This window comes from Salvelinus fontinalis, chromosome 9 (genome assembly GCF_029448725.1).
Source record: "Salvelinus fontinalis isolate EN_2023a chromosome 9, ASM2944872v1, whole genome shotgun sequence".
Taxonomy (NCBI): domain Eukaryota; kingdom Metazoa; phylum Chordata; class Actinopteri; order Salmoniformes; family Salmonidae; genus Salvelinus; species Salvelinus fontinalis.
In genome coordinates, this window is record NC_074673.1 from 32030696 (window position 1) to 32056533 (window position 25838).

Genomic DNA, 25838 nt, shown 5'->3' on the forward strand with positions numbered 1-25838 from the left:
AGAAAGCAAATTTGGCAACGATTGGGCGTTCATACCTCTGCTCGAAGCGGTGTACACGTTCAGTTGTATTTTGTCGATAGCTTCGCGTTGGATCTGAAGTGCTGTAAGGAGGAACTCACTAACTACAGATTCAGGAACTTCTTCTTTCTCTTGGATACCTGTAAGTACCAGATTCTCTCTCATGGATCTAGTCTGTATGTCAAGTCAGGCTTCTCTCAGAACGGTGTTCTCCTTTTTAATTTCATTCACTTCGGTTTCAATCTTATTGACTGTCCCTTTTAGCGTGTTTGTGTATTTCTCCAATGTCGCAGTTTTTTCATCACTCATCTCGAGGCTTGCCTTAAACTCTTTTATATACTTACTGACTAGTTCAAGTATACCCCGTTTGTCATTTATTGATTTTAACAGATCGGTTTCGACCTTTACCATTCCCGGTGGTGAAAATATTAAATCGTCTGAATTTGTTTTGTGTTGTTATCCAGATTGAAGGTTATCACCCACCAGATTGTGTAGTGCTAATATTTAGTCTAATTTACCGATATTACGTTGTTATCTTGAGGTGCTCTACATAACTACGTTCAGTCCACCATCTTCCTTCTCCCAAAGTAGTACTTTTAAGTACTTTACACCACTGGCTGAAATAAAATGTTCTTAGAAAGTCTGTGTAAAATAGTCCCTGTAGTTGGGTAGCCGGTGAAATCGGGGCAAGGTGAAATGCAAGGAGCGGTGTCCGTTAGCAAAATGTAAAATTAAATACTGTAATGCTGTGCAGTTCGTGAGGATAGCGTAGCTACCAAATTGTCAGCCAACATAACGTGTAACGTAACGTTTTTGAAAAGTCATTACATTATTACGTTGCTCAACATTTTAACATTTGTCTTAATTAGTTAAAGTAATTACTTTTTATCGGCTCAGTGGGAGAAGATGGATTTTGGCCTACATTCTGCAAATTTTCTGATCGATGAAACATTTGATCTCAATACAGTTGATCTCAATACAGTTTTCTGTTCCCAAAACGATAATCTGTTACGAACAGAGTGGATACTAACTATATGCATACGATGACCAATAAGCATACTACATACTCCATTTAAGTACGGTTAGTATGAGTATTTGAACACAGCTCATGTCTGAGTCAGTCAGCCAAGTCTCAGTAATCCATAAAACAGGCTCTGTACTCGTGAGGATGATTGACCTTTGCCTGCAACTGGTCTGTTTTATTCCTCAAGGATTGCACTTTCGACAGTTTTATAGAAGGTAAGGGAATGCGGTTAGCCTGCTGCTCACGTTTAATCTGTAATATATTGAGATTCAGAATAATCCACCAAACGAGTGAAAAAAGTATCTCCCTTTTACAAATGATCTCATAAAAACATTTAGCATATATTACACATCTAACTGGACAAAACAAACTCACTTGGGACGTTACTAACTATAAAGTTACAGAAAGTGTAACAAAAACACAAACACCTGCTGCCTGTCACTATCTGGAGACATGCCCTAAATGTACAATACATTTGGAAAGTATTCAGACCCCTTGACTTTTTCCACATTTAGTTAACTTTACAGCCTTATTTTAATATATATTTTTTAAATGTTGTCATCAATCTACACACTATGCCCCATATTGACAAAGCAAAAACAGAATTTTAGACATTTTTGCAAATGTATTAAAAAGAACAAACTGATATCACATTTACATAAGTATTCAGACCCTTTACTCTTTACTTTGTTGAAGCACCTTTGGCAGCGATTACAGTCTTCTTGGGTATGACGCTACAAGCTTGGCACACCTGTATTTGGGGAGTTTCTATGGGGCCAGATAGCTACCAAAAGGTTGAATGTACGTATCATTAGGATCGTAAGAAAAGTCTAATTTAATCTCTGAACATACAAACACCATGTTACAATTACAGACTAACATTTTAGGCTTGAACAAATCTTGTTGCAATTCTGACGTACAAAGATACCTTTCAGAGATTTGGCAGCTACATCTCACCAACAAAAAAAAACGTACACCAAACGGCCTGTGAGGAGTGCTATGTGAACAAGCCTAACACAGTATAAAAAAAGTCAGTGAAACCGGAAAGAGGTATCCTGCACGTTTTCAAGTTAAGTCTCCATTCTCTATTACTCCTCAGTTGAGTTTACTTCACATTTAGGTAGCTAATGTAATGGATTTGTTTGTCAGCGTAAGTCTAAATAGCACTAGCTGTATTATGCCTACAACAGTGAAGTTTCAGTCCACTAGGTGTATCTCTACAGCATGGGCATACATGTGTTATGAATTTTATGTATAATGACTAAATGATGTATACATATTAAAGTAATGATAGGACTATATCTAACATAATTCTACCCTGTCTCTGTATAATGATGAAGAATGTTTGTCCATAAGAAAAGAGGAACTGTTAGCAGACAAGGAACTGTGGCAGACAACTTGTGACCACTGTGAATCTGATAACAGGGAAGGAAATCTCCCCACCCAGGGAGGGGAGAAACTGTTGGGCTTGCAGTAGATTGTATAACAGGTGGCAGGCAATGTATGCGTAGGAGAAGACTTGTAAACTATATTGTCTGAGAGGAGGAGGGACATTTATGACGAAATGGGAGATATATAAACCAATGTACATGATATGATTGGTAGAGCTCTCGTAAATAAACATTCTGACGGTTGTAGACTGGCCTCTGTCTGTTTCATTTCAACAAGAATCTTACAAATTCTTGGTAGCAGACCGAGTACTTTAATTGAAGTTCAGTTTATGAACACTGTTGTGTGTTATTTAGGCCAAGCCTAAATCATATTTACTTTATTTTTTGCAGCTCAGGCAGTTATTCTAGAAAAGGTTCTTTTGTGTCCTTATAGTATAATTCTCACACAAGTAATTTGTTGAAGGCCCAAGCATATACTTAAAAAAAATAAAAAAATATTTAACCTTTATTTAACCAGGTAGGCCAGTTGAGAACAAGTTCTCATTTGCAACTGCGACCTGGCCAAGATAAGGCAAAGCAGTGCGACACGAACAACAACACATCGTTACACATGGAATAAACAAAACATACAGTCAATAATACAGTAGAAAAAAGTGAGTGCAAATGAGGTAAGATAAGGGAGTTAAGGCAATATATAGGCCATGGTGGCGAAGTAATTACAATATAGCAATTAAACACTGGAATGGTAGATGTGCAGAAGATGAATGTGCAAGTAGAGATACTAGGGTGCAAAGGAGCAAGATAAATAAATAAATACAGTATGGGGATGAGGTAGATACATGGGCTGTTAACAGCTGGGCTATGTACAGGTGCAGTGATCTGTGAGCTGCTCTGACAGCTGGTGCTTAAAGCTAGTAAGGGAGATATGAGTCTCCATCTTCAGTGATTTTTGCAGTTTGTTCCAGTCATTGGCAGCAGAGAACTGGAAGGAAAGGCGACCAAAGGAGGAATTGGCTTTGGGGGTGACCAGTGAGATATACCTGCTGGAGCACGTGCTACTAGTGGGTGCTGCTATGGTGACCAGTGAGCTGAGATAAGTTGGGGCTCTACCTAGCAGAGACTTGTAGATAACTTGTAGCCAGTGGGTTTGGCGACAATAAGGAGAAATGGTGGGGGCTTGGGCGGGTTGGTGTGGAGGGTGCCGGGCAGTTGACCGGGGTAGGGGTAGCCAGGTGGAAAGCATGGCCAGCCGTAGAGAAATGTTTATTGAAATTCTCAATTATAGTGGATTTATCGGTGGTAACAATTGTTTCCTAGCCTCAGAGCAGTGGGCAGCTGGGAGGAGGTGCTCTTATTCTCCTTGGACTTTACAGTGTCCCAGAACATTTTTGAGTTTGTACTACAGGATGCAAATTTCTGTTTGAAAAAGCTAACCTTAGGAAAGCTAACTGCCTGTGTATATTTGTTTCTAACTTCCCTGAAAAGTTGCATATCACGGGGGCTATTCGATGCTAATGCAGTACGCCACAGGATGTTTTTGTGCTGGTCAAGGGCAAACGGGTCTGGAGTGAACAAAGGACTATATCTATTCCTAGTTCAATTTTTTTTTAATTGAGCATGCTTATTTAAGATGGTGAGGAAGGCACTTTTTAAAGAATAACCAGGCATCCTCTACTGACGGGATGAGGTTAATGTCTTTCCAGGACGCCCCGGCCATGTCGATTAGAAAGGCCTGCTCGCAGAAGTGTTTTAGCGAGCGTTTGACAGTGATGAGGGGTGGCCGTCTGATCGCATTACGGATACAGGCAATGAGGCAGTGATCGCTGAGATCTTGATTGAAAACAGCAGAGGTGTATTTGGAGGGCGAGTCAGTTAGGATGATATCTATGAGGGTGCCCGTGTTTACGGATTTGTGGTTGTATCTGGTCATTTGTGTGAGATTAAGGGCATCAAGCTTAGATTGTAGGATGGCCAAGGTGTTAAGCATGTCCCAGTTTAGGTCACCTAGTAGCACGAGCTCAGAAGACAGATGGGGGGCAATCAATTCACATATGTTGTCGAGGGCACAGCTGGGGGCAGAGGGTGGTCTATAGCAAGCGGCGACGGTGAGAGACTTGTTTCTGGAAAGGTGAATTTTTAGAAGTAGAAGCTTGAATTGTTTGGGTACAGACTTGGATAGTAATACAGAACTCTGCAGGCTATCTTTGCAGTAGATTGCAACACCGCCCCCTTTGGCAGTTCTATCTTGGTGGAAAATGTTATAGTTAGGGATGGAGATTTCAGGGTTTTTGGTGGTTTTCCTAAGCCAGGATTCAGACACGGCTAAGACATCCGGGTTGGCAGAGTGTGCTAAAGCAGTGAGTAAAGCAAACTTAGGGAGTAGGCTTCTAATGTTAACATGCATGAAACCAAGGCTACTACGCCATCTACTGGTACAACGTTGTTATTAAATGCCATTCTAAAACGAGCTCTAGACTTATTTTGTAAATGAAACAGGAAACTGCAAAGCAACTAACGTCTGGGCTAGATTGGTGGAGTGCTGCAGAGATTGTTGTCCTTCTGGAAGGTTCTCCCATCTCCACAGAGTAACTCTAGAGCTCTGTCAGAGTGACCATCTGGTTCTTGGTCACCTCACTGACCAACGCCGTTCTTCCCCGATTGCTCAGTTTGGCCGGGCAGCCAGCTCTATGAAGAGTATTGGTGGTTCAAAACTTCATCCATTTAAGAACGATGGAGGCCACTGTGTTCTCGGGGACCTTCAATGCTGCATACATGTTTTGGTACCCTTCCCCAGATCTGTGCTTCGACACAATCCTGTCTCGGAGCTCCACGACAATCCTGTCTCGGACAATTCCTTCGACCTCATGGCTTGGTTTTTGCTCTGACATGCACTGTCAACTGTGGGACCTTAGACAGGTTTGTACCTTTCCAAATCATGTCCAATCAATTGAATTTACCACAGGTGGACACCAATCAAGTTGTAGGAACATCTCAAGGATGATCAATGGAAGCAGGATGCACCTGAGCTGAATTTCGAGTCTCATTGCAAAGGGTCTGAATACTTCTGTAAAGGTACTTATGTTTTTGTATTTTTTTTATACATTTGCAAAGGTTTCTAAAAGCCTGTTTTCGGTTTGTCATTATGGGGTATTGTGTGTAGTTTGCAGATGATTTTATTTAATACATTTTACAATAAGCCTGTAACGTAACAAAATGTGGAAAATGTCAAGGGGTCTGAATACTTTCCGAAGGCAATGTATATTCATACCTGGAGATTATGAAGTTGAATATTTATGAAAATTGTTCTTTATGGCATAAAATAAAATAAAAACAATTATAGACTGAAGTTGTACACTTTTGTGACAGTTTTTGTAACTTCTGGATTGGAAGCACTTTATGGACCCAATGAAATTTGAGAACAAACTGTTAGTCAATCATAATGCAGAATCATTCACGGTTGTAGCCTGGAGTGGGCCTATGGTATGTCACCAGCTTGCCCTCTCTAGCCCCATTATACCTGGTTCTAATGGTTCTAATATGAGTATTTTGTCCTGATATTTTTAGACCGATGTAGACGATTAAAAGACGCATCTGGACAACCTCCGGATGTAGTCAGAAACAAATTGTTTTACAAGGGTAGACGGATCTAGACAGTGAAACCATTTAAATAATTATTCCGCCCGATAAAATCATTGACAGGCAACGTCATTGACTTATGGCATCAATACGTGCTGCAATATGTAACTTTCTGGGCGACTCGACCAAGTTATAGATCTATGATTCTCATTAAGTGCAAGTCTAAGAAGCGGTAGATCTGTGCGCTATCTATATGTGTCCCGTTCTTAAATGTAGTTTTTACGTAATTTAGTTTCAAAAGGGCGCATGTGCACCAGGTATATACGAGGCTCCTATCAAAACCTCACATTCTTGAATTTTTCACCAGAAACCTGTGTGTGTGTGTGTGTGTGTGTGCGCGCGCGCAGACACTGAACCCAATACCGGCTGCGCGCGTGCGCCATCGTGCATACATTTATTTTGACCCCCCACACCAAACGCGATCACGACACGCAGGTTAAAATATCAAAACAAACTCTGAACCAATTACATTCATTTGGGGACAGGTCGAAAAGGATGAAACATTTACGGCAATTTATTTAGCTAACTTGCACTTGCAAGCTAATTTATCCTATTTAGCTAGCTTGCTGTTGCTAGCTAATTTGTCCTGGGATATGAATATTGAGTTGTTATTTTACCTGAAATGCCCAAGGTCCTCTACTCCGACAATTAATCCACACATAAAACGGTCAACCGAATCATTTTTAGTCATCTCTCCTCCTTCCAGGCTTTTTCTTCTTTGAACTTACATTGGGGCAAAAAATTATTTAGTCAGCCACCAATTGTGCAAGTTCTCCCGCTTAAAAAGATCAGAGAGGCCTGTAATTTTCATCACAGGTACACTTCAACTATGACAGACAAAATGAGGAAACAAAATCCAGAAAATCACATTGTAGGATTTTTAATGAATTTATTTGCAAATTATGGTGGAAAATAAGTATTTGGTCACCTACAAACAAGCAAGATTTCAGGCTCTCACAGACCTGTAACTTCTTCTTTATTAAGAGGCTCCTCTGTCCTCCACTCGTTACCTGTATTAATGGCACCTGTTTGAACTTGTTATCAGTATAAAAGACACCTGTCCACAACCTCAGTCACACTCAGTCACACTCCAAACTCCACTATGGCCAAGACCAAGGAGCTGTCAAAGGACACCAGAAACAAAATTGTAGACCTGCACCAGGCTGGGAAGACTGAATCTGCAATAGGTAAGCAGCTTGGTTTGAAGAAATCAACTGTGGGAGCAATTATTAGGAAATGGAAGACATACAAGACCACTGATAATCTCCCTCGATCTGGGGATCCACGCAAAAATCCACGCAATCCACGGGATCCACGCAAGATCTCAAAATGGGGTCAAAATGATCACAAGAACGGTGAGCAAAAATCCCAGAACCACACGGGGGGATCTAGTGAATGACCTGCAGAGAGCAGGGAAAAAAGTAAAAAAGCCTACCATCAGTAACACACTACGCCGCCAGGGACTCAAATCCTGCAGTGCCAGACGTGTCCCCCTGCTTAAGCCAGTACATGTCCAGGCCTGTCTGAAGTTTGCTAGAGAGCATTTGGATGATCCAGAAGAAGATTGGGAGAATGTCATATGGTCAGATGAAACCAAAATAGAACTTTCTGGTAAAAACTCAACTCGTCGTGTTTGGAGGACAAAGAATGCTGAGTTGCATCCAAAGAACACCATACCTACTGTGAAGCATGGGGGTGGAAACATCATGTTTTCTGGCTGTTTTTCTGCAAAGGGACCAGGACGACTGATCCGTGTAAAGGACAGAATGAATGGGGCCATGTATCGTGAGATTTTGAGTGAAAACCTCATTCCATCAGCAAGGGCATTGAAGATGAAACGTGGTTGGGTCTTTCAGCATGACAATGATCCCAAACACACCGCCTGGGCAACGAAGGAGTGGCTTCGTAAGAAGCATTTCAAGGTCCTGGAGTGGCCTAGCCAGTCTCCAGATCTCAACCCCATAGAAAATCTTTGGAGGGAGTTGATAGTCCGTGTTGCCCAGCAACAGCCCCAAAACATCACTGCTCTAGAGGAGATCTGCATGGAGGAATGGGCCAAAATACCAGCAACAGTATGTGAAAACCTTGTGAAGACTTACAGAAAACGTTTGACCTCTGTCATTGCCAACAAAGGGTATATAACAAAGTATTGAGAAACTTTTGTTATTGACCAAATACTTATTTTCCACCATAATTTGCAAATAAATTCATAAAAAATCCTACAATGTGATTTTCTGGATTTTTCTTTCTCATTTTGTCTGTCATAGTTGAAGTGTACCTATGAGGAAAATTACAGGCCTCTCTCATCTTTTTAAGTGGGAGAACTTGCTCAATTGATGGCTGACTAAATACTTTTTTGCCCCACTGTATATGGTGATTGGCATCTAAACTTTCATAGTATTACCACGATGACCTGCAACACAGTTAGTCTTTCAATCACCCATGTGGGTATAACCAATGAGGAGATGGCACCTGGGTACCTGCTTCTATAAACCAATGAGGAGATGGGAGAGGCAGGACTTGCAGCGCGATCTGCGTCACAAATAGAACCGACTTCTATTTTAGCCCTTGGCAACGCAGATGCTCCTTGGCGTGCGTGAGCAGTGTGGGTGCAATAATTGAATAACATAGATTTCTAAATTTATTTTGCAACGCTCGCGCACGCGACACGAACGGTATAGTCAGGGTATGACAGTGAGGTCAAGAGGATAAAAGGAGTGGAGAAGCATAAAATCTACACATCTGCAGCCATCATCATGGGTGGATACACTAACAGGCAATTTACTGTTCATGGCTTAACAGTTTAACTTTTCAGGAGATATCCATAGACCAACATGATAAAGGTTTCAAATCTCACTTCCAGTTAATGTAAGGAAATAGCCTAATTTAACAATGAAGGCTTTTGGCCAGTTTCCTATGTTTACACAATGTAAAAGTCTCTCTTTTTCTCTGTCATTCTCTCTCAAACTGTCCCCAGGTTTAACTACTAGCACGGCTGAGTCTGCAGCCATGAGTTCAGATGATGGTACGTGACATTTTATCTTTGTGATCAACTTTCAGTTCACAAATGGCACTGAACTATTTTCATATGGCAAAGGATAGAATAACATTGGTCATAGTATGGTATGGGCATATCACATTTTTCCAAGAATGATATAGGAAGAGGTGAAGTGAGAGGATTTACCAAGTTTAAAGTCTGTCCATGTGAGATAAGCCTTTTTTGCATGGAGGTCTACGACAGAGTCGAATTACGTGAGGCTTATTTGATCTAATAAAGATTTCGTAATTTTTAAGGCAGGGATGGGCAACTGGCGGCCCACGGGCCCCCCTTTTGAAGGCATATTTATTTTATTTATTTTTGTAGGAACTCAGTGGGGGTCCCAACTTACTTGCGAGTTAGAATAGTTGTAGTAATTTCTAAATCTGGTTGTGCATCAGCAGATTTTCCTTTGTTAGAGTGATAGTCACTAAACATTTTTGATTGGTAAATTAGTCTAGGGGTTAGCTATGATGGGTTTGGATTTCTGAGCTTGAACTATTAGTTATATTATTAATAATGATTTATAATAGAGACATGAGGGGTGCCATAATGAAGTTTGGGAGGGGCTGTGTGCAGGGAAAACGGTCACGTGTGGCAGTACTGATAAATGGAGGAACCTTTTATTGCCCATATCACTTAGCTCCCTGCCTAGCAATAATGATGCAATGTTTAGCGATAAGAAGGAGACTCCACCCAAAGTGGGGTATGAATACTACCACGGGTGGAACTATGTCCCTGTCGATACAGCTGTTCGACTCTCTGGGAAGAATAAACTTGGTTTAAGCTTTCACAGTGTCCGTCGAGTTCTTACTATAATAATTAGAACATAACAGTTATCAAAATGTAGTAATCATGGTCGGATTACCTGACGGGTGTCCTCCATTGATTTTGTTAGTCTCACTCTAATATAGATCATCTTTGGTATAGGGGAATCACAGATTGGTCAAAACCAGAAAAACCTGTCACTTCCACTAGGGGGCTTACTCTGTTTACTATATAAAGAGAGTGTCCAGTGGCAAGGCAGAGGGAGAAGATGCCGCAAGATGAAACTAGGGCGACGTTCTGCTTATTTTCTCATACACAGTATTCTGTTCCCAAAACTAGAATGTGTTACCAACAGAGTACACTGAGTTTTGTAGACTTGTCTCATTGCCAAACTTTCAAATAATTGTTGTTTAGAAAGACTGCATGGGCAATTTCAAGTTATTACACACCAGCACTTCAGAGAGTTGGCATTCAGTAGGATTAATATGCAAATACATGCTAAAATGCGCCAATAGGGTATTGCTAGCTCATGCATGGCTCTGCCCACCTTTTTACTTGTTTTGCCCACAATGTGACAGTGATTCCCATAGTAAAAAGCCCATATGAACTACCTTGGATCAGAAACTTTGGTACATGTATGGTAAATACAGTTATATGCTATCATGTTTTGTACAAAATCAAAGCGCTGATTGTTCTTAAAGATTAACATTGCAATAACCTGGCAAGAATGATGCCACAGTACTATCACAGAGACATTGACAGATGTTTGTAAAGTCATATTTGTTAAATGTGACATTCAAATCTTCAAAGCTTTCCTCCTAGTCCTGCCCACTTAGGAGCAGATTCACGGAGAGCACGTCTGTAAGATTGGCTTGTCAACTTTGCCTTTCTAACATCACACCCAGATGCCCAGTTTGTGGATCGGCACAGGGCTGACCTCATAAAGAGGGTTACTATAGTAATGCCCATAGCAGATAACCTACTACAGAGGGGCATGATACATGAGGAGATGTACTCTAATATCCGTGCTGCCAGCACCAGCCAGCAACAGATGCGACTGCTGTATGAGGCCCTGAAAGGAGGGGTAAAGGTGAAATCAGCCTTTTACAGGGTTCTACTGGAACAACAACCTCATCTAGTCCAAGATCTAGGTAAGATCATCTCTCTCCCTATTTGGCTGCATTTACACAGACAGCCCAATTCTAAACTTGTTTTCACTTATTGGTCTTTTGACCAATCAGATTAGCTCTGAAAAATATCTTATGTGATTGGTCAAAAGACTGACTAGTGGAAAACATATCAGAATTGGGCTGTCTGTGTAAACGCAGCCTTTGTGCTGCAGAAACAACGTATAAAGTTGGGATGTCTTGGCTTTCTACACATTTGCTATTTTTCACTGTCCCATAAGTTAAACCAAAGCCAGTACCACAATCACAGCTCAGCTCTGATGCAATGTCATTGCTGCTGTTTAGGATAAATGGTTACCATATGCAAGGATCAGTTGATTATGCATCAATAAAAACGCTACAGGGAATGGTAAACTATAGTATGCTGAGTCTCTCTACATCCACACCAACAAACAAATGCACTGATAAAAAGGCATTGGTTGCTATTAATGTTCTGTTGCTCTATCATCCCAGGTCAACCCTCCGCAGTCCATGCCAGCACAACTCTGAATTCTAAAGACAAAGGTAAATTATGGGAAATATTGGCTGTGCGATCATCAACACTTGACTGACTTCCTACGAGATAAAATCCTGTCCTGTGTTAAAAAACTGAAGAATATTTAGCATTATTCACCAATATTTTTCAGATAAGAATATTGAAGGGTGCCAAACAGAACTGAAATCTTACCTGAAGAAAACATTTGAAAGAATTTTTCCTGGAATAGCTATACAAGGACGTCCTACACTCCTAAACAAGATCTACACAGAGCTCTACATCACAGAGGGTGGAAGTGGAGAGGTCAACAAAGAACATGAGGTGATGCAAATTGAGGCGGTATTAAGGAGGCCAGCGACACAAGAGATGGCAATCAAATGCAACGACATCTTTAAACCGTTAACTGGACAGGACATGACTATCAGAACTGTGCTCACAAAGGGAGTCGCTGGCATTGGAAAGACGGTCTCAGTGCAGAAATTCATTCTGGACTGGGTTAATGAAGAAGCCAATCAGGATATACAGTTCATATTTCCAATTCCTTTTCGGGAGCTGAATTTGATGAAGGAAAAGACACTTAGTTTGATTGAGCTACTTCATGAATTCTTTGTTGAAATCAAAGAATCTGGACTTTCCAACTTGAAAAACATCAAAGTGTTGTTTATCTTTGATGGGTTGGATGAGTGTCAACTTCCTCTGAGTTTCAAGACAAATGTGATCTGCCGTGATGTCACAAAGTCAACCACAGTGGATGCACTGCTGACAAACCTCATTAAGAGGAAACTGCTTCCTTCTGCGCTTCTCTGGATAACATCCCGACCAGCAGCATCCAATCGGATCCCACCTGAGTGTGTTGACCAAGTGACGGAGGTGCGAGGGTTTAGGGATGAACAGAAGGAGAAATACTTCAAGAAGACAGTCAGTAATGATAAACTGGCAGAAAAAATCTTCACACATGTACAGTCATCAAGGAGCCTCCACATCATGTGCCACATACCAGTGTTCTGTTGGATTTCAGCCACTGTTCTAGAGAGACTGTTGAGTAAAGCAGTAACTGGAGACTTGCCCAAGAATCTGACACAAATGTTCTTACAGTTTCTGATCTTTCAGATAAGACAGACAACGCAGAAGTATCACGAAGACTCTGACACAGACCTCCACTGGGATAAAGAGACTATCATGAAACTTGGAAAACTGGCTTTTGAAGAGCTTGAAAAAAGCAACCTGATCTTCTATGAGAAAGATCTGAAAAAGTTTGGCATTGATGTCAGAGAAGCTTCTTTGTGCTCAGGGGTGTTCACACAGATCTTAAGAGAAGAGTGTGCGTACCAGGAGGTGGTCTACAGCTTTGTTCATCTGAGCCTTCAGGAGTTCATTGCTGCTTTGTATGTGTTTCTCTCATTTGAAAACAACAATGAAGATGTTATAACACCACAACAACCATCCAACTCGACTGGAATCGTCTTGTATGAAGAATATCTTCCAGACAACATCTACAAGAGTGCAGTGGATAAGGCCTTAAAGAGTGAGAGTGGACACCTGGACCTGTTCCTCCGCTTCCTTCTCGGCCTTTCACTGGAGTCCAACCAGACATTCTTTCGAGGCCTACTGACACAGACAGGAGGGAGCTCACAGAGCAACAAGGGCACAGTCGACTTCATTAAGGACAGGATCAGGAAAAATCCCTCTCCAGAGAGGTGCATTAACCTGTTTCACTGTCTGAATGAGTTGAACGACCATTCTCTGGTGGAGGAAATCCAAATCTACTTGAAGTCAGGAGGTGATTCGAAGATCGAACTCTCATATTCTCATTGGTCCGCTATGGCCTTTGTTATGCTGTCCTCAGGCGAGGAGCTGGATGTGTTTGATCTGAAGAAATTTGTCAGATCAGATGAAGGTGTTCTGAGGCTCATGCCAGTGATCAAAGCTTCTAAAACAATTATGTAAGCTCTCTCTCGTGTGTGTGTGTGTGTGTGTGTGTCAGATTCAAAACATACAAATTTGTGCTGGTCTACAGACCAAAGTTTTTAAGAAACATTGGACTAAATCACTTTGAGCAGGATATTCAAATGTTTCTTATTTCACCAAGGTTGAATTCTTGCAATATCACTTGGAGAAATTGTGAGAACCTGGCCTTAGCTTTCAGCTCAAGTACTTCAAGTATGAGAAAGCTGGATCTGAGTCACAATGGCCTTACTGATACAGGGGTGGAGCTGCTGTGTCTTGGACTAGGGAATACAATCTGTAAATTGGAAACACTGAAGTGAGTATTATAACTATTACATGATATTATTGTGATAAAGATAACACATCTATCTCCAATCTATGATTTATTGTGAAACTTCTCAGTTGTGGTTTTGTATCCTGAAAGAGTGAAACCCTTTCTTACTTCTCTGCAGGCTGTCAGGCTGTAAAGTACAAGAGGAAGGCTGTACTTCTCTGGCTTCAGCTCTAAGGTCAAACCCTGCACACCTGAAAGAGCTGGATCTGAGCTACAATAACCCAGGAGATTCAGGAGTGAAGCAGCTCTCTGCTGCACTAGAGGTTCTACACTGTAAACTGGAGACACTAAGGTGAGTATCTCTCCACTGAACATGGTTATGTTGTTAACTCTGGTATTTGACTAAATATACAGCAATCACATTCTTTTTTAGTCTGGTTAATTGCAGCTTAACTGGAACATGTTGTGAAGCCCTGGCCTCAGCTCTGCGCTCAAACTCCTCAAGTCTGAGAGAGTTGGATCTGAGTAAGAATGACCTGCACAATATGGGGCTGGAGCTGCTCTCTGCTGGACTGAGAAGCATCAATTGTAAACTAGAAACCCTGAGGTGATGATTGACATTATTTTTTAAAGCTGCAATATGTAACTTTTCGGGCGACCCTACCAAATTCACATAGAAATGTGAGTTATAGATTTGTAATTGAAAGCGAGTATAAGAAGTGGTAGATCTGTTTCATGTGCGGTATTTCTATGTTTACTGTACTTTCAGTTACTTTTGGTTTTGTACACCAGCTGAAAATACAAACATTTTGCTTATGGAAAATATATTTCACAGGGGTTCGATATTTTCACATTTTAGCAACCAGGAAATGGCAGAGCAATGCATAATGCACCTTTTTAATGATTTGTATTTTATCAATTCTCTTGTAGTGATAGAATATTATATTTTACAAGGCAAAATGATTTAGTCACTTTTAGATGTTATAATAATATAATTACAATTGATTGATTTCTGTACATGGCCTTAAAAAATCATATTGCCACACTGTTACAATATGTAAAATAAGTCTCAGTTAAACACCATGAACTTCATTGTGGAAGATGTGTTGTGTAAAACTGAAAGATTGAAACTATTTTCTACTTATCTGCAGGCTGTTAGACTGTCAAATCACAGAGCAGGACTTTTCTTTTCTGGGTTCAGCTTTGGGCTCAAACCCCTCACACCTGAGGGAACTGGACTTGAGCTACAATCATAACCTACAGGATTCAGGAGTGGCCTATCTTTCTGCTGCACTGGAGAATCTGCTTTGTAAACTGGAGACACTGAGGAAAGTGTTGCTGGAGACGCCCTCTGGGTTTCAGATAGTTGAGATACTGATGGTTGACACTCAATAAACTGTACAGGTTCAGCTGAAACAGAAAACATATCCCTCTCTTATCTGCAGGCTTGTAACCTGTGGAGTCACAGAGGAAGGCTTTTCTTCCCTAGCCTGTGCTCTGAAGTCCAACCCATCACACCTGAAACAACTGGACCTGAGCAACAATAAAGCAGGAGATGCAGGAGCAATACTGCTGTCTGCTGCACTGGAGCATCCAGGTTGTGAGCTATTGAAATTTAGGTCAGTTTTTTTGTAACAATGTGTAACTAAACAGAGAAGGGATTTTTGAATTTGAGCAAAAGTTACTGTTCCAGCTGGTATCAATATGGAGTGAAGGCCTCTTCCCTTCATTTGATCAGGCTGTCATTCTGTAGTGTCATGGAGGACGATTGCTGTTCCCTACAGATGTAGGATCCTAATGACTCTTTTGTTGCTAAGAATTATGCAGGAAATGCAAATTTGTAGTATATTTGAGTTGTAAAAGTTTTTCACTAACGAGAAATGTATAACCCCCTACAAAAATGCCCACTAATTATAATCCACATAATAATCAACATTTCCCATTGCTGCAGGATTATGCTCCTGCTGTAGCAAACTGGCTCAAATTAAGATTCTACATCTGTAGCTTCAGCTCGTCTTATTTTTTATTTTCACAACCTTTTAATTAAATTTCAGTTCATCCTCAGAAATGGTTGAGTGAAATACTTTCATCCACTGCAGGCTCTGTGATTGTGGTATGACAGAGAAAGGCTGGGCTTTTCTGGCTTCCAATCTGAGGTCAAACCCCTCACACCTGAGAGAGCTGGACCTGAGTAAAAATGTACTTGGAGACTCAGGAGTGAAGATACTTTCTGCTTTACTGGAGGACCCACACTGTGAACTCAAAACACTGAGGTACATTTATACAACTTACAACAATACTTCATTCATATAATTGATTATTACATTTGGAAAGAGTCAAACTGAATGTCTGTGGCTCTTAACTATGTGTTTTAGTTATAACATTTTATTGTCTTTCTCTCTGCAGGCTTGAAAACTGTTCAGGGGAATGCTTTGTTTCTCTGGCTTCAGCCCTGAAATCAAACCCCTCACACCTAAGAGAGCTGGACCTGACCGGAAATAACGTAGGAGACTCAGGAGTGAAGCTGCTCTCTGCTGGATTGGAGGATCCATGCTGTAAACTGGAGAAACTGAGGTGAGTTTTATAATTACTGTGGTTAAAAGGAAATTGTGTTTCTCATGATCTGTTGACATTTTTACCAGCCTGATTTGTTGTGGACTGAGTTGGGAATGCTGTGAGACACTGGCAGCAGCTCTTAGCTCAACCTCCTCAAGTCTGAGAGAGCTGAACCTGAGTCGCAATAATCTGGAGAATTTGGGAGTAAAGAGGCTGTCTACAGGATTGGGCAATCCACATTGTAAACTGATGATCCTGAGGTATTGAAATGGAATGTAACTACTTTGACCGATTTTAAAGTCACCAATTATTGTCTTATTTTTTAAGGTTATTTTTATAGAATTTCTGTTCATCCTTTAGAAATGGTTGAGTGAATTACTTTCATCCTCTGCAGGCTCAGTGACTGTGGTATGGCGGAGGAAGGCTGTGCTTCTCTTGCCACCGCTCTAAGGTCAAATACCTCTCACCTGAGAAAGCTGGACCTGAGTTTAAATTCCCCAGGAGATTTTGGAATGAATCTGCTCTTTGCTATGCTGGAAGTTCCCTGTTGTAAACTAGATATTTTGAGGTGATTATGACAAGCTTTTATGCCATTACAATCACAATTATTATTGTGGGTTTAATTTAGTTAAGCTTAACAGGCATGGTTCTAGATGTATTATAAGAAGGCATTCTTGTCGTTCTTTGCATCCTAAGTTCAAAGGTTTTTTGTTTGTCTCCCCAGCCTGGATAACTGCAAACTCACCTATAATTGCTGTGCGGCTCTGGCCACTGCTCTCAGCTCAAACTTCTGTAGTCTGAGAAACCTCAACCTGAGTAACAATAACCTACTTGATCCAGGAGTACAGCTGCTCTCTGCTGGACTGGAGAAACCACAGTGCAAACTGGAGAAGCTGGAGTACGTTCACATGGCTTAGCCCTAGTCAATGTAGATGATTGATATTCAAGGTTTTTTACATGATGTATATATTGAATGGAATATAATTGAATTAATCGCTGATGTTTTCTTACTTCCACAACGCATTCCAGGATGTATGCAATAGACATGCCCCTTTAAAAAAATGCAGGATTAAGGGCAGAGAGAACCCTTGGTATACTGATGAACTTACTAAAATCATAAGGGAACGAAATGCTATGTGGGCTAAAGCAAGCGGGTCTGGTTCGGCAGATGATTGGATGGCTTTTAAATGTCTTCGAAATATGGGTGTGGCTAAAACTGAAAGCAGACCACTACCTTATATCTACTTTGGATAATTTAAAGATACACAGCTTCCCAAACAATTTTTGGTAGACACACAGATTGTAACTGAGAGAACCTCTATTCTGAAAGCCTTAAATCAGCATTTTCTAGATGCAGGCAGTTTATTTGAAAAAGTTAACGGTATAAATGAGCCCCCTGTGAATTTACCTCACAACCCTATGCACTCCTTCATCAGGTTCTCTTTCTCAATCAGCTCTGTTTCAGAAGTGTGTAAATCCCTGAAAGAAATTGACAGAAGGAAATACCCTGGCCCTGATGATCTAGACCCCCGCCTCCTACACCTAGTTGCTGACATAATTTCTCTCCACATAACATGTATTTTTAACCTCACTCTTGATGTTATGGAAATCTGCTTTTGTACTGACTATCCTGGAAGGTGATTCTTCGCTACTTGACAACTATCGACCCATATAAAATTGTCTGTACTGTCAAAGGTATTGGAGTCCCTAGTTAGTAGTCAGCTGAAGGCCTACCGACAAGAAAACAACATCTTAAATGGAATGCAATCAGGTTTTAGGTCTGGTCACAGTACTGTTTCAGCAACATTGAAGCTTTTAAATGACATCCACTGTGCTCTTGACAAGAAGTTACATAGTGTGTCTGTCTTTATTGATTTGTCGAAGGCATTTGACACCGTGGACCATGCTGTGTTGGTGCAAAGGTTAAAATGTGGAATTACTGGTCATGCTCTAGATTGGTTTATAAATTACCTATCAAATCGTACACAATGTGTAATGGCGGGTGGTTGTAAATCTGAGTCCATAGAGTTGTGCTCAGGTGTTCCAAAAGGTTCTATTTTGGGCCCACTGTTGTTAATTTTTGGGGTGGCAGTGTTTAGAGCGTTGGGCCAGTAACCGAAAAGTTGCTGGATCGAATCCCTGAGCTGACAAGGTAAAAATCTGTTGTTCTGCCCCTGAACAAGGCAGTTAACCTACTGTTCCCCGTTAGGACGTCATTGTAAATAAGAATTTGTTCTTAACTGACTTGCCTAATTAAATAAAGGTTACATATCAACATCATTGGGGATCATATTAAAACAGCAGATGTTAATTTTTATGCAGATGATACTGTTTATTCAAATGGTAGTAGTTTATATTTAGCTTTTGAAAATGCAAAAAGAGCATTTAACACCATACAACAGAATCTGTATGATCGAAAGCTGGTTATGAATTTGGGTAAAACAAAATCCATGGTATTTTCAAATGCTAGGCATGTTACTAACCATGTCATTGCTACAATGGATGGACCTACTATAGAGCAAGTCTAATATTTGGGAGTGTGGGTTGATGACAAGCTGAGCTTCACTGTTCATGTGGAGAACTTGATAAGGAAGCTCAAACTGAGAATAGGTTTTTATTACCGGCATAAGGCTTGTTTTTCTCTGGAGGCCAGGAAGGAGCTGGTACGATGTACATTACTGGCGGTTTTAGATTTTAGTGACTATTTGTATATATATATACACTAATGTTCAAAATTGCTGGCAATTAAATGAAAAGATTAAGATCACACAGTGGACAGAGAAACTCTGCCTAGAAGGCCAGCATCCTGGAGTCACCTCTTCACAGTTGACGTTGAGGCTGGTGTTTTGCGAGTACTATTTAATGAAGCTGCCAGTTGAGGACTTGTGAGGCATCTGTTTCTCAAACTAGACACTAATGTACTTGTCCTCTTGCTCAGTTGTGCACCGAGGCCTCCCACTCCTCTTTCTATTCGGTTAGAGCCAATTTGCGCTGTTCTGTGAAGGGAGTAGTACACAGCGTTGTATGAGATCTTCAGTTTCTTGGCAATTTCTCGCAAGAAATAGCCTTAATTTCTCAGAACAAGAAGAAACTGACGATTTTCAGAAGAAAGTACTTTCTGGCCATTTTGATCCTGTAATCGAATCCACAAATGCTGATGCTCTAGATACTCAACTAGTCTAAAGAAGGCCAGTTATATTACTTATTTAATCACCACAACAGTTTTCAGATGTGCTAACAATTGCAGAAGGGTTTTATAATGATCAATTAGCCTTTTAAAATTATAAACTTGGATTAGTTAACACAAGGTGCCATTGGAACACAGGAGTGATGGTTGCTGATAATGGGCCTCTTTACGCCTGTGTAGATATTTTATTACAAATCAGCCGTTTCCAGCTACAATAGTCATTTACAACATTAACAATGTCTACACTGTATTTCTGATCAATTTGATGTTATTTTAATTGACACACAAATGGCTTTTCTTTCAAAAACATGGACATTTCTAAGTGACCCCAAACTTTTGCACGGTAGTGTGTGTGTGTATGTATATATATATACACACACACAATATGTATGTATGCATGTATGCAGGCCTCAACAACTTCCCTGAGAGCACTTGACTCAGTATATCATGCTCCCCTCAGGTTCATTACCAATCAAAAACGTCTAACACATTGTGATCTCTACAGCGCTCTTGGCTGGTCGTCATTGACCTTGCGTAGGCTTCAACACGGGTATACACTGATTTATAAGGCCATACTAGGTAAAATGCCACTTTATTTCTGTTCTTTTTTAATCAGGTCAGTAAATAAATATCAGTTACGGTCCCATTCTCGTTTGCTTTTAACAGTACCAAGACTTTGAACAAGTCATGGTAGAAATAGTTTGTTATTCAGCTCTGTGGTCCTGGAATTCTCTCCTGAACATTTTAAAATGTGATGATCTAGTCACGTTGGTGGAGTTTAAACACTTGATCGATGTAAATATCACAGAAGAGTGTAATTGTATTTTGGACAACTGTTTTTTTACATAATATGTAATTGTTTTACTGTATGTGTGTCTATAGTTTTGTTCAATGTTGTTAGTGTATGTAAGTTGTTTTGTCTGGAACTTTGTTCCCCCTGCTGCTGTTGGACCAGGTCTCTCTTGAAAAGAGATTTTATCTCAATGAGAAAAACCTGTATAAATAAAGGTTAAATAAAACAATGTGGGCTTTACACTGAAAGGTTTTATACATGAATGATTGATCTGAAATTAAATAATTTGATTATCTTCCTACAGGCTGGCAAACTGTAAGTTCAACAAGGATGGCTGTGTTTCTCTGGCCTCAGCTCTAAGATCTAATCCCTTCCACCTGAGAGAGCTGGATCTGGACCATAACACGTATGGGCGTGGAAAAGCCTTCCTCAAAGCACTACAGAAAGATCCACACTGTCAACTAGAGAAACTGGGGTGAGTGTTTGAAAAGCAATTCAATAATTGTGGTATAGTGTCAAGACCACACATTTTGTTCAAGGTATATTTGGATCTGTCGATACTAATAATTGTGAATCATTGATAATGCAGGGTGACTGAAAGCAAATATTGCAGTTTGTTCTCCTACTCATTTTATTATTTATTTTACATTCTACATTGTAGAATAATAGTGAAGACATCAAAATTATGAAATAACACATGGAATCATGTAGTAACCAAAGAAGTGTTAAACAAATCAAAATATATTTTAGATTCTTCAAAGTAGCCTCCCTTTGCCTTGATGACAGCTTTGCACACTCTTTGCATTCTGTCAACCATCTTCACCTGGAATGCTTTTCCAACAGTCTTGAAGGAGTTCACACATTTTGAGCACTTGTTGGCTGCTTTTCCTTAACTCTGCGTTCCAACTCATCCCAAACCATCTCAATTGGGTTGATGTCGGTTTATTGTGGAGGCCAGGTCATCTGATGCAGCACTCCATCACTCTCCTTGGTCAAATAGCCCTTACACAAGCTGGAGGTGTGTTGGGTCATTGTCCTGTTGAAAAACAAATGATAGTCCCACTAAGCGCAAACCAGATGGGATGGCGCATTTCTGCAGAATGCTGTGGTAGCCATGCTGGTTAAGTGTGCCTTGAATTTTAAATAAATCACAGACAGTGTCATCTGAAGAAAAAAGCACCCCCACACATCACACCTCCTCCATGCTTCACGGCGGGAACCACACATGTGGAGATCCTCTGTTCACCTGCTCTGCGTCTCACAAAGACACGGTGGTTGGAACCAAAAATCTACAATTTTGACTCATCAGACCAAAGGACAGATTTCCACCGGTCTAATGTCCATTGCTTGTGTTTCTTGGCCACAAGCAAGTGGTGTCCTTTAGTAGTTGTTTCTTTGCAGTAATTTGACCCATGACTGCCTGATTCACGCAGTCTTCCCTGAGCAGTTGATGTTGAGATGTCCGTTTCTTGATCTATGTGAAACATTTATTTTGGCTGCAATTTCTGGGGCTGGTAACTCTAATGAACTTATCCTCTGCAGCAGAGGTAACTCTGGGTCTTCCTTTCCTGTGGCGGTCCTCATGAGAGCCAGTTTCATCATAGCTCTTGATGGTTTTTACGATTGCTCTTGAAGAAACTTGAAAAGTTCTTGAAATTTTCCAAATCGACTGACCTTCATGTCTTAAAGTAACGATGTACTGTCATTTCTCTTTGCTTATTTGAGCAGTTCTTGCCATAATATGGACTTGGTCTTTTACCAAATAGGGCTATTTTCTGTACACCCCTACCTTGTCACAACACAACTGATTGGCTCAAATGCATTTAGAAGGAAAGAAATTCCACAAATTATCTGTTAATTGAAATGCATTCAAGTTGACTACCCCATGAAGCTGGTTGAGAGAATGCCAAGAGTGTGCAAAGCTGTCATTAAGGCAAAGGGTGGCTACTTTGAAGAATCTCAAATATATAAAATATACTTTTTTAGTTACTACATGATTCCATATGTGTTATTTCATTGTTTTGATGTCTTCACTATTATTCTACAATGTAGAAAACAGAAAAAATAAAGAAAACACCTTGAATGAGTAGGTGTACAAACTTTTGACTGGGACTGTATATATAACTCATTATTATTGTTCTGCAAAATCCTTTCAGATTGTTCACACGCTTGGAAGTAAGAGTCCGCATTTAGCTAAAATAAACTTGTTCCTGGACCACTGCACTGAAAACATGTGATGTGTAGACCAAAATTGAAACATCAGATGCAGCGAAACATGAAAGTTATTACAAAAAAAGTGTGTTAAAGTTTTTTTTGTATTATTCTTTATCATTCTTAAAGGAATGAAACTCATGAAACATCTGTCAATTTGGTGATCGTCTATGTTCTGAGTTTGTCGTGGAAAATTGTATATGCTCTCTGTGTTCTTTCTCAAGGTTTACATGTTCTGTAAACTGTCTGCCAATGAGTTGTTGTTTTCTGTTATCAAGTTGAAATGTGATTGTGGTTTAGTCACAGGGTGGGGGGGCGACAGAAAAAGAGGAGCTAGATTTGGCTAGATCTTGAGCTATTAGCTCAACGCCCAGGAAAGGGCTTAGACAGGACAATGACCTCTCTCCTCCACCTTGAGACTCTTCCTGAATGGATAATATGTTTCTCCTTGGTCATGTTTTTGCAGCAGCGTATAAAGGAGAAATGAAGGGACTGACCCGTGAGAGATTATGACAGTATTGTACCCTGCGCATTAAGTTTGTTGTAATCTCTCCAGCATGCTGTTAATAAAGAATGATTCATTTAAGATTGACTTCAGGTGTCCCTTGTGTTAAATATCTGCCACAAGTTGGTAAAATAACTATTTTCATCATGATTTAACTTCTAAGTGGTTTGTCTGTGAAATCAGTAAATCGTGTTGTAACGCCTCATCACCAAAAGGTTCTTATCATGAGAGATGGGGAATAACATCACATTTCATAACGCTTTTATAACTACCTGCACTCTAGATCGCCAAATCACCTAATAGATGGTATGGACATATTTGTCTAGAACACATCTATCCGTCATAACATCAAAATTAAACATCTCTTCACAAAATATATTGTTCTCACACAGTATTATTTAACACTGTAAATCATACGAATTTCTGGTTTTGGGTGGATTATTCCGTTAAGAGGCTCAACACCTACAGAACATATGTCATGCATTGAGCTCGGGCCGATTCCGTTGTGAGTTATCTGGCCCAAATGTATTACTTGGGGCTCGGGCCAACTGGGGCTACTCTGGCAGATGATTACACGGGCCGCTTTATATAAGTAACATTTCATTATTTATTTTTCCATATATTCTCATTGTTTCTGTGATCAAAAAATACAATAAAATTCTTTAAGAGTCCTGTTTAAGTAGTATTTTGATACTTTGTGCAAGGCAATTGAAATCTTTGTGGCTGGAGCCTCCCGAGTGGCGCAGTGGTCTAAGCCACTGCATCGCAGTGCAAACTGCGTTGCTACAGATGCTGTTTCGATACCCATGCCGGCCGCGACTGGGAGACCCACGAGGCGATGCACTATTGGCCCAGCGTCGTTAGAGGGGATTTCCTTGTCCCATCGCGCTGTAGCAACTCCTGCATGCATGCTGACACGGTCACCAGGTGTTTCCTCTGACACCATTTTTTGGGGGGTGGATGGGTATAATTTGTATGCATAAAATGTATAATAGTAATATTTAAAATTACTAAATTGGGTAATTTTGTATACATTTAAATTTGCACCGGGCCGCGTCTGGGGGGATTCTGGAAAGATGTCAGCAGAATTCTGGTAGACGGAAACGGCGCAATGTACTTGGGCCTATTCTGGGCAGTCATTCATTTTGATTCCGGGCCGAGTCCGACACCCGATTCCGTGCTGATTCAATCAGTTCCGGCCCACCGGAAGAGGGCCGCTTTTGGGCCGATTCCTCATTGCTAGCTGAGCAGTGACTTGTACAAAATGTGATTGATTATCGATGTTCTATTTAATGAAATGGTCATAAAATACAGTGCTAGTATGGTACATCATTGTGAATATTCTTAGACATCCTTATAAAATTGAATCTAAAAGGGTTTGTAATACACACACACACAGGTCTGTGGGTTCAGATGCTGAATTCCCCTGTTTCCAGTAGGGGCTCTGTGTGCTCGTCTGGGCTCTGTAGGAAAAAAATAATAATGTTTGTTTAGTAAGTCCAGTGCAGCTCAATCAATCAATCATTCAAATGTATTTATAAAGCCCTTCTTACATCAGCTGATGTCACAAAGTGGTGTACAGAAACCCAGCCTAAAACCCCAAACAGCAAGCAATGCAGGTGTAGAAGCACGGTGGCAAGGAACAACTCCCTAAAAAGGCCAGAACCTAGGAAGAAACCTAGAGAGGAACCAGGCTATGAGGGGTGGCCAGTCCTCTTCTGGCTGTGCCGGGTGGAGATTATAACAGAACATGGCTAAGATGTTCAAATGTTCATAAATGACCAGCAGGGTCAAATAATAATAATCACAGTGGTTGTCGAGGGGGCAACAGGTCAGCACCTCAGGAGTAAATGTCAGTTGGCTTTTCATAGCCGATCATTCAGAGTATCTCTACCGCTCCTGCTGTCTCTAGAGAGTTGAAAACAGCAGGTCTGGGACAGGTAGCACGTCCGGTGAACAGTTGAAACTGGAGCAGCAGCACGGCCAGGTGGACTGGGGACAGCAAGGAGTCATCAGGCCAGGTAGTCCTGAGAGCATACTTAAATTCACACAGGACACCGGACAAGACAGAAATATTACATATATAACAGACTTACCCTAGCCCCCCGACACGTAAACTACTACAGCATAAATACTGGAGGCTGAGACAAGAGTGGTCAGGAGACACTGGCCTCATCCGACAATATCCCCAGACAGGGCCAAACAGGCAGTATATAACCCCACCCACTTTGCCAAAGCACAGCCCCCACACCATTAGAGGGATACCTTCAACCACCAACTTACAATCCTGAGACAAGGCTGAGTATAGCCCACAAAGATCTCCGCCTCGGCAGAACCCAAGGGGGGGCGCCAACATGGACAGGAAGATGAAGTCAGTGACTCAACCCACTCAAGTGACGCACCCCTCCTAGGGATGGCATGGAAGAGCACCAGTAAGCCAGTGACTCAGCCCCTGTAATAGGGTTAGAGACAGATAATCCTAGTGGAGAGAGGGGAACCGGCCAGGCAGAGACAGCAAGGGCGGGGTCGTTGCTCCAGTGCCTTTCCATTCACCTTTACACTCCTGGGCTAGACTACACTCAATCATAGGACCTACTGAAGAGATGAGCCTTTAATAAAGACGTAAAGGTTGAGACTGAGTCTGCGTCTCTCACATGGATAGGCAGACCATTCCATAAAAATGGAGCTCTATAGGAGAAAGCCCTGCCTCCAGCTGTTTGCTTAGAAATTCCAGGGACAGTAAGGAGGCCTGCATCTTGTGACCGTAGCGTACCTGTAGGTATGTACGGCAGGACCAAATCGTAAAGATAGGTAGGAGCAAGCTTTGTA

At 40.9% G+C, this 25838-nt stretch overlaps 1 protein-coding gene across 1 annotated transcript; it reads left to right on the forward strand.

Moving 5' to 3' along the window:
* On the forward strand, window positions 1–23090 carry LOC129862426 (NACHT, LRR and PYD domains-containing protein 12-like; the record flags this gene model as incomplete). The annotated part of the gene is made up of 17 exons (XM_055934110.1): window positions 1–160; window positions 9047–9094; window positions 10780–11025; window positions 11515–11565; window positions 11688–13479; window positions 13626–13799; window positions 13936–14109; window positions 14191–14364; window positions 14909–15091; window positions 15203–15376; window positions 15857–16030; window positions 16164–16331; window positions 16400–16573; window positions 16708–16881; window positions 17038–17211; window positions 20598–20768; window positions 22450–23090. Coding segments are annotated over 17 exons (4248 nt in total), but the record flags the coding sequence as incomplete, so codon positions are not given.
* Window positions 23091–25838: the final 2748 nt, after the last annotated feature.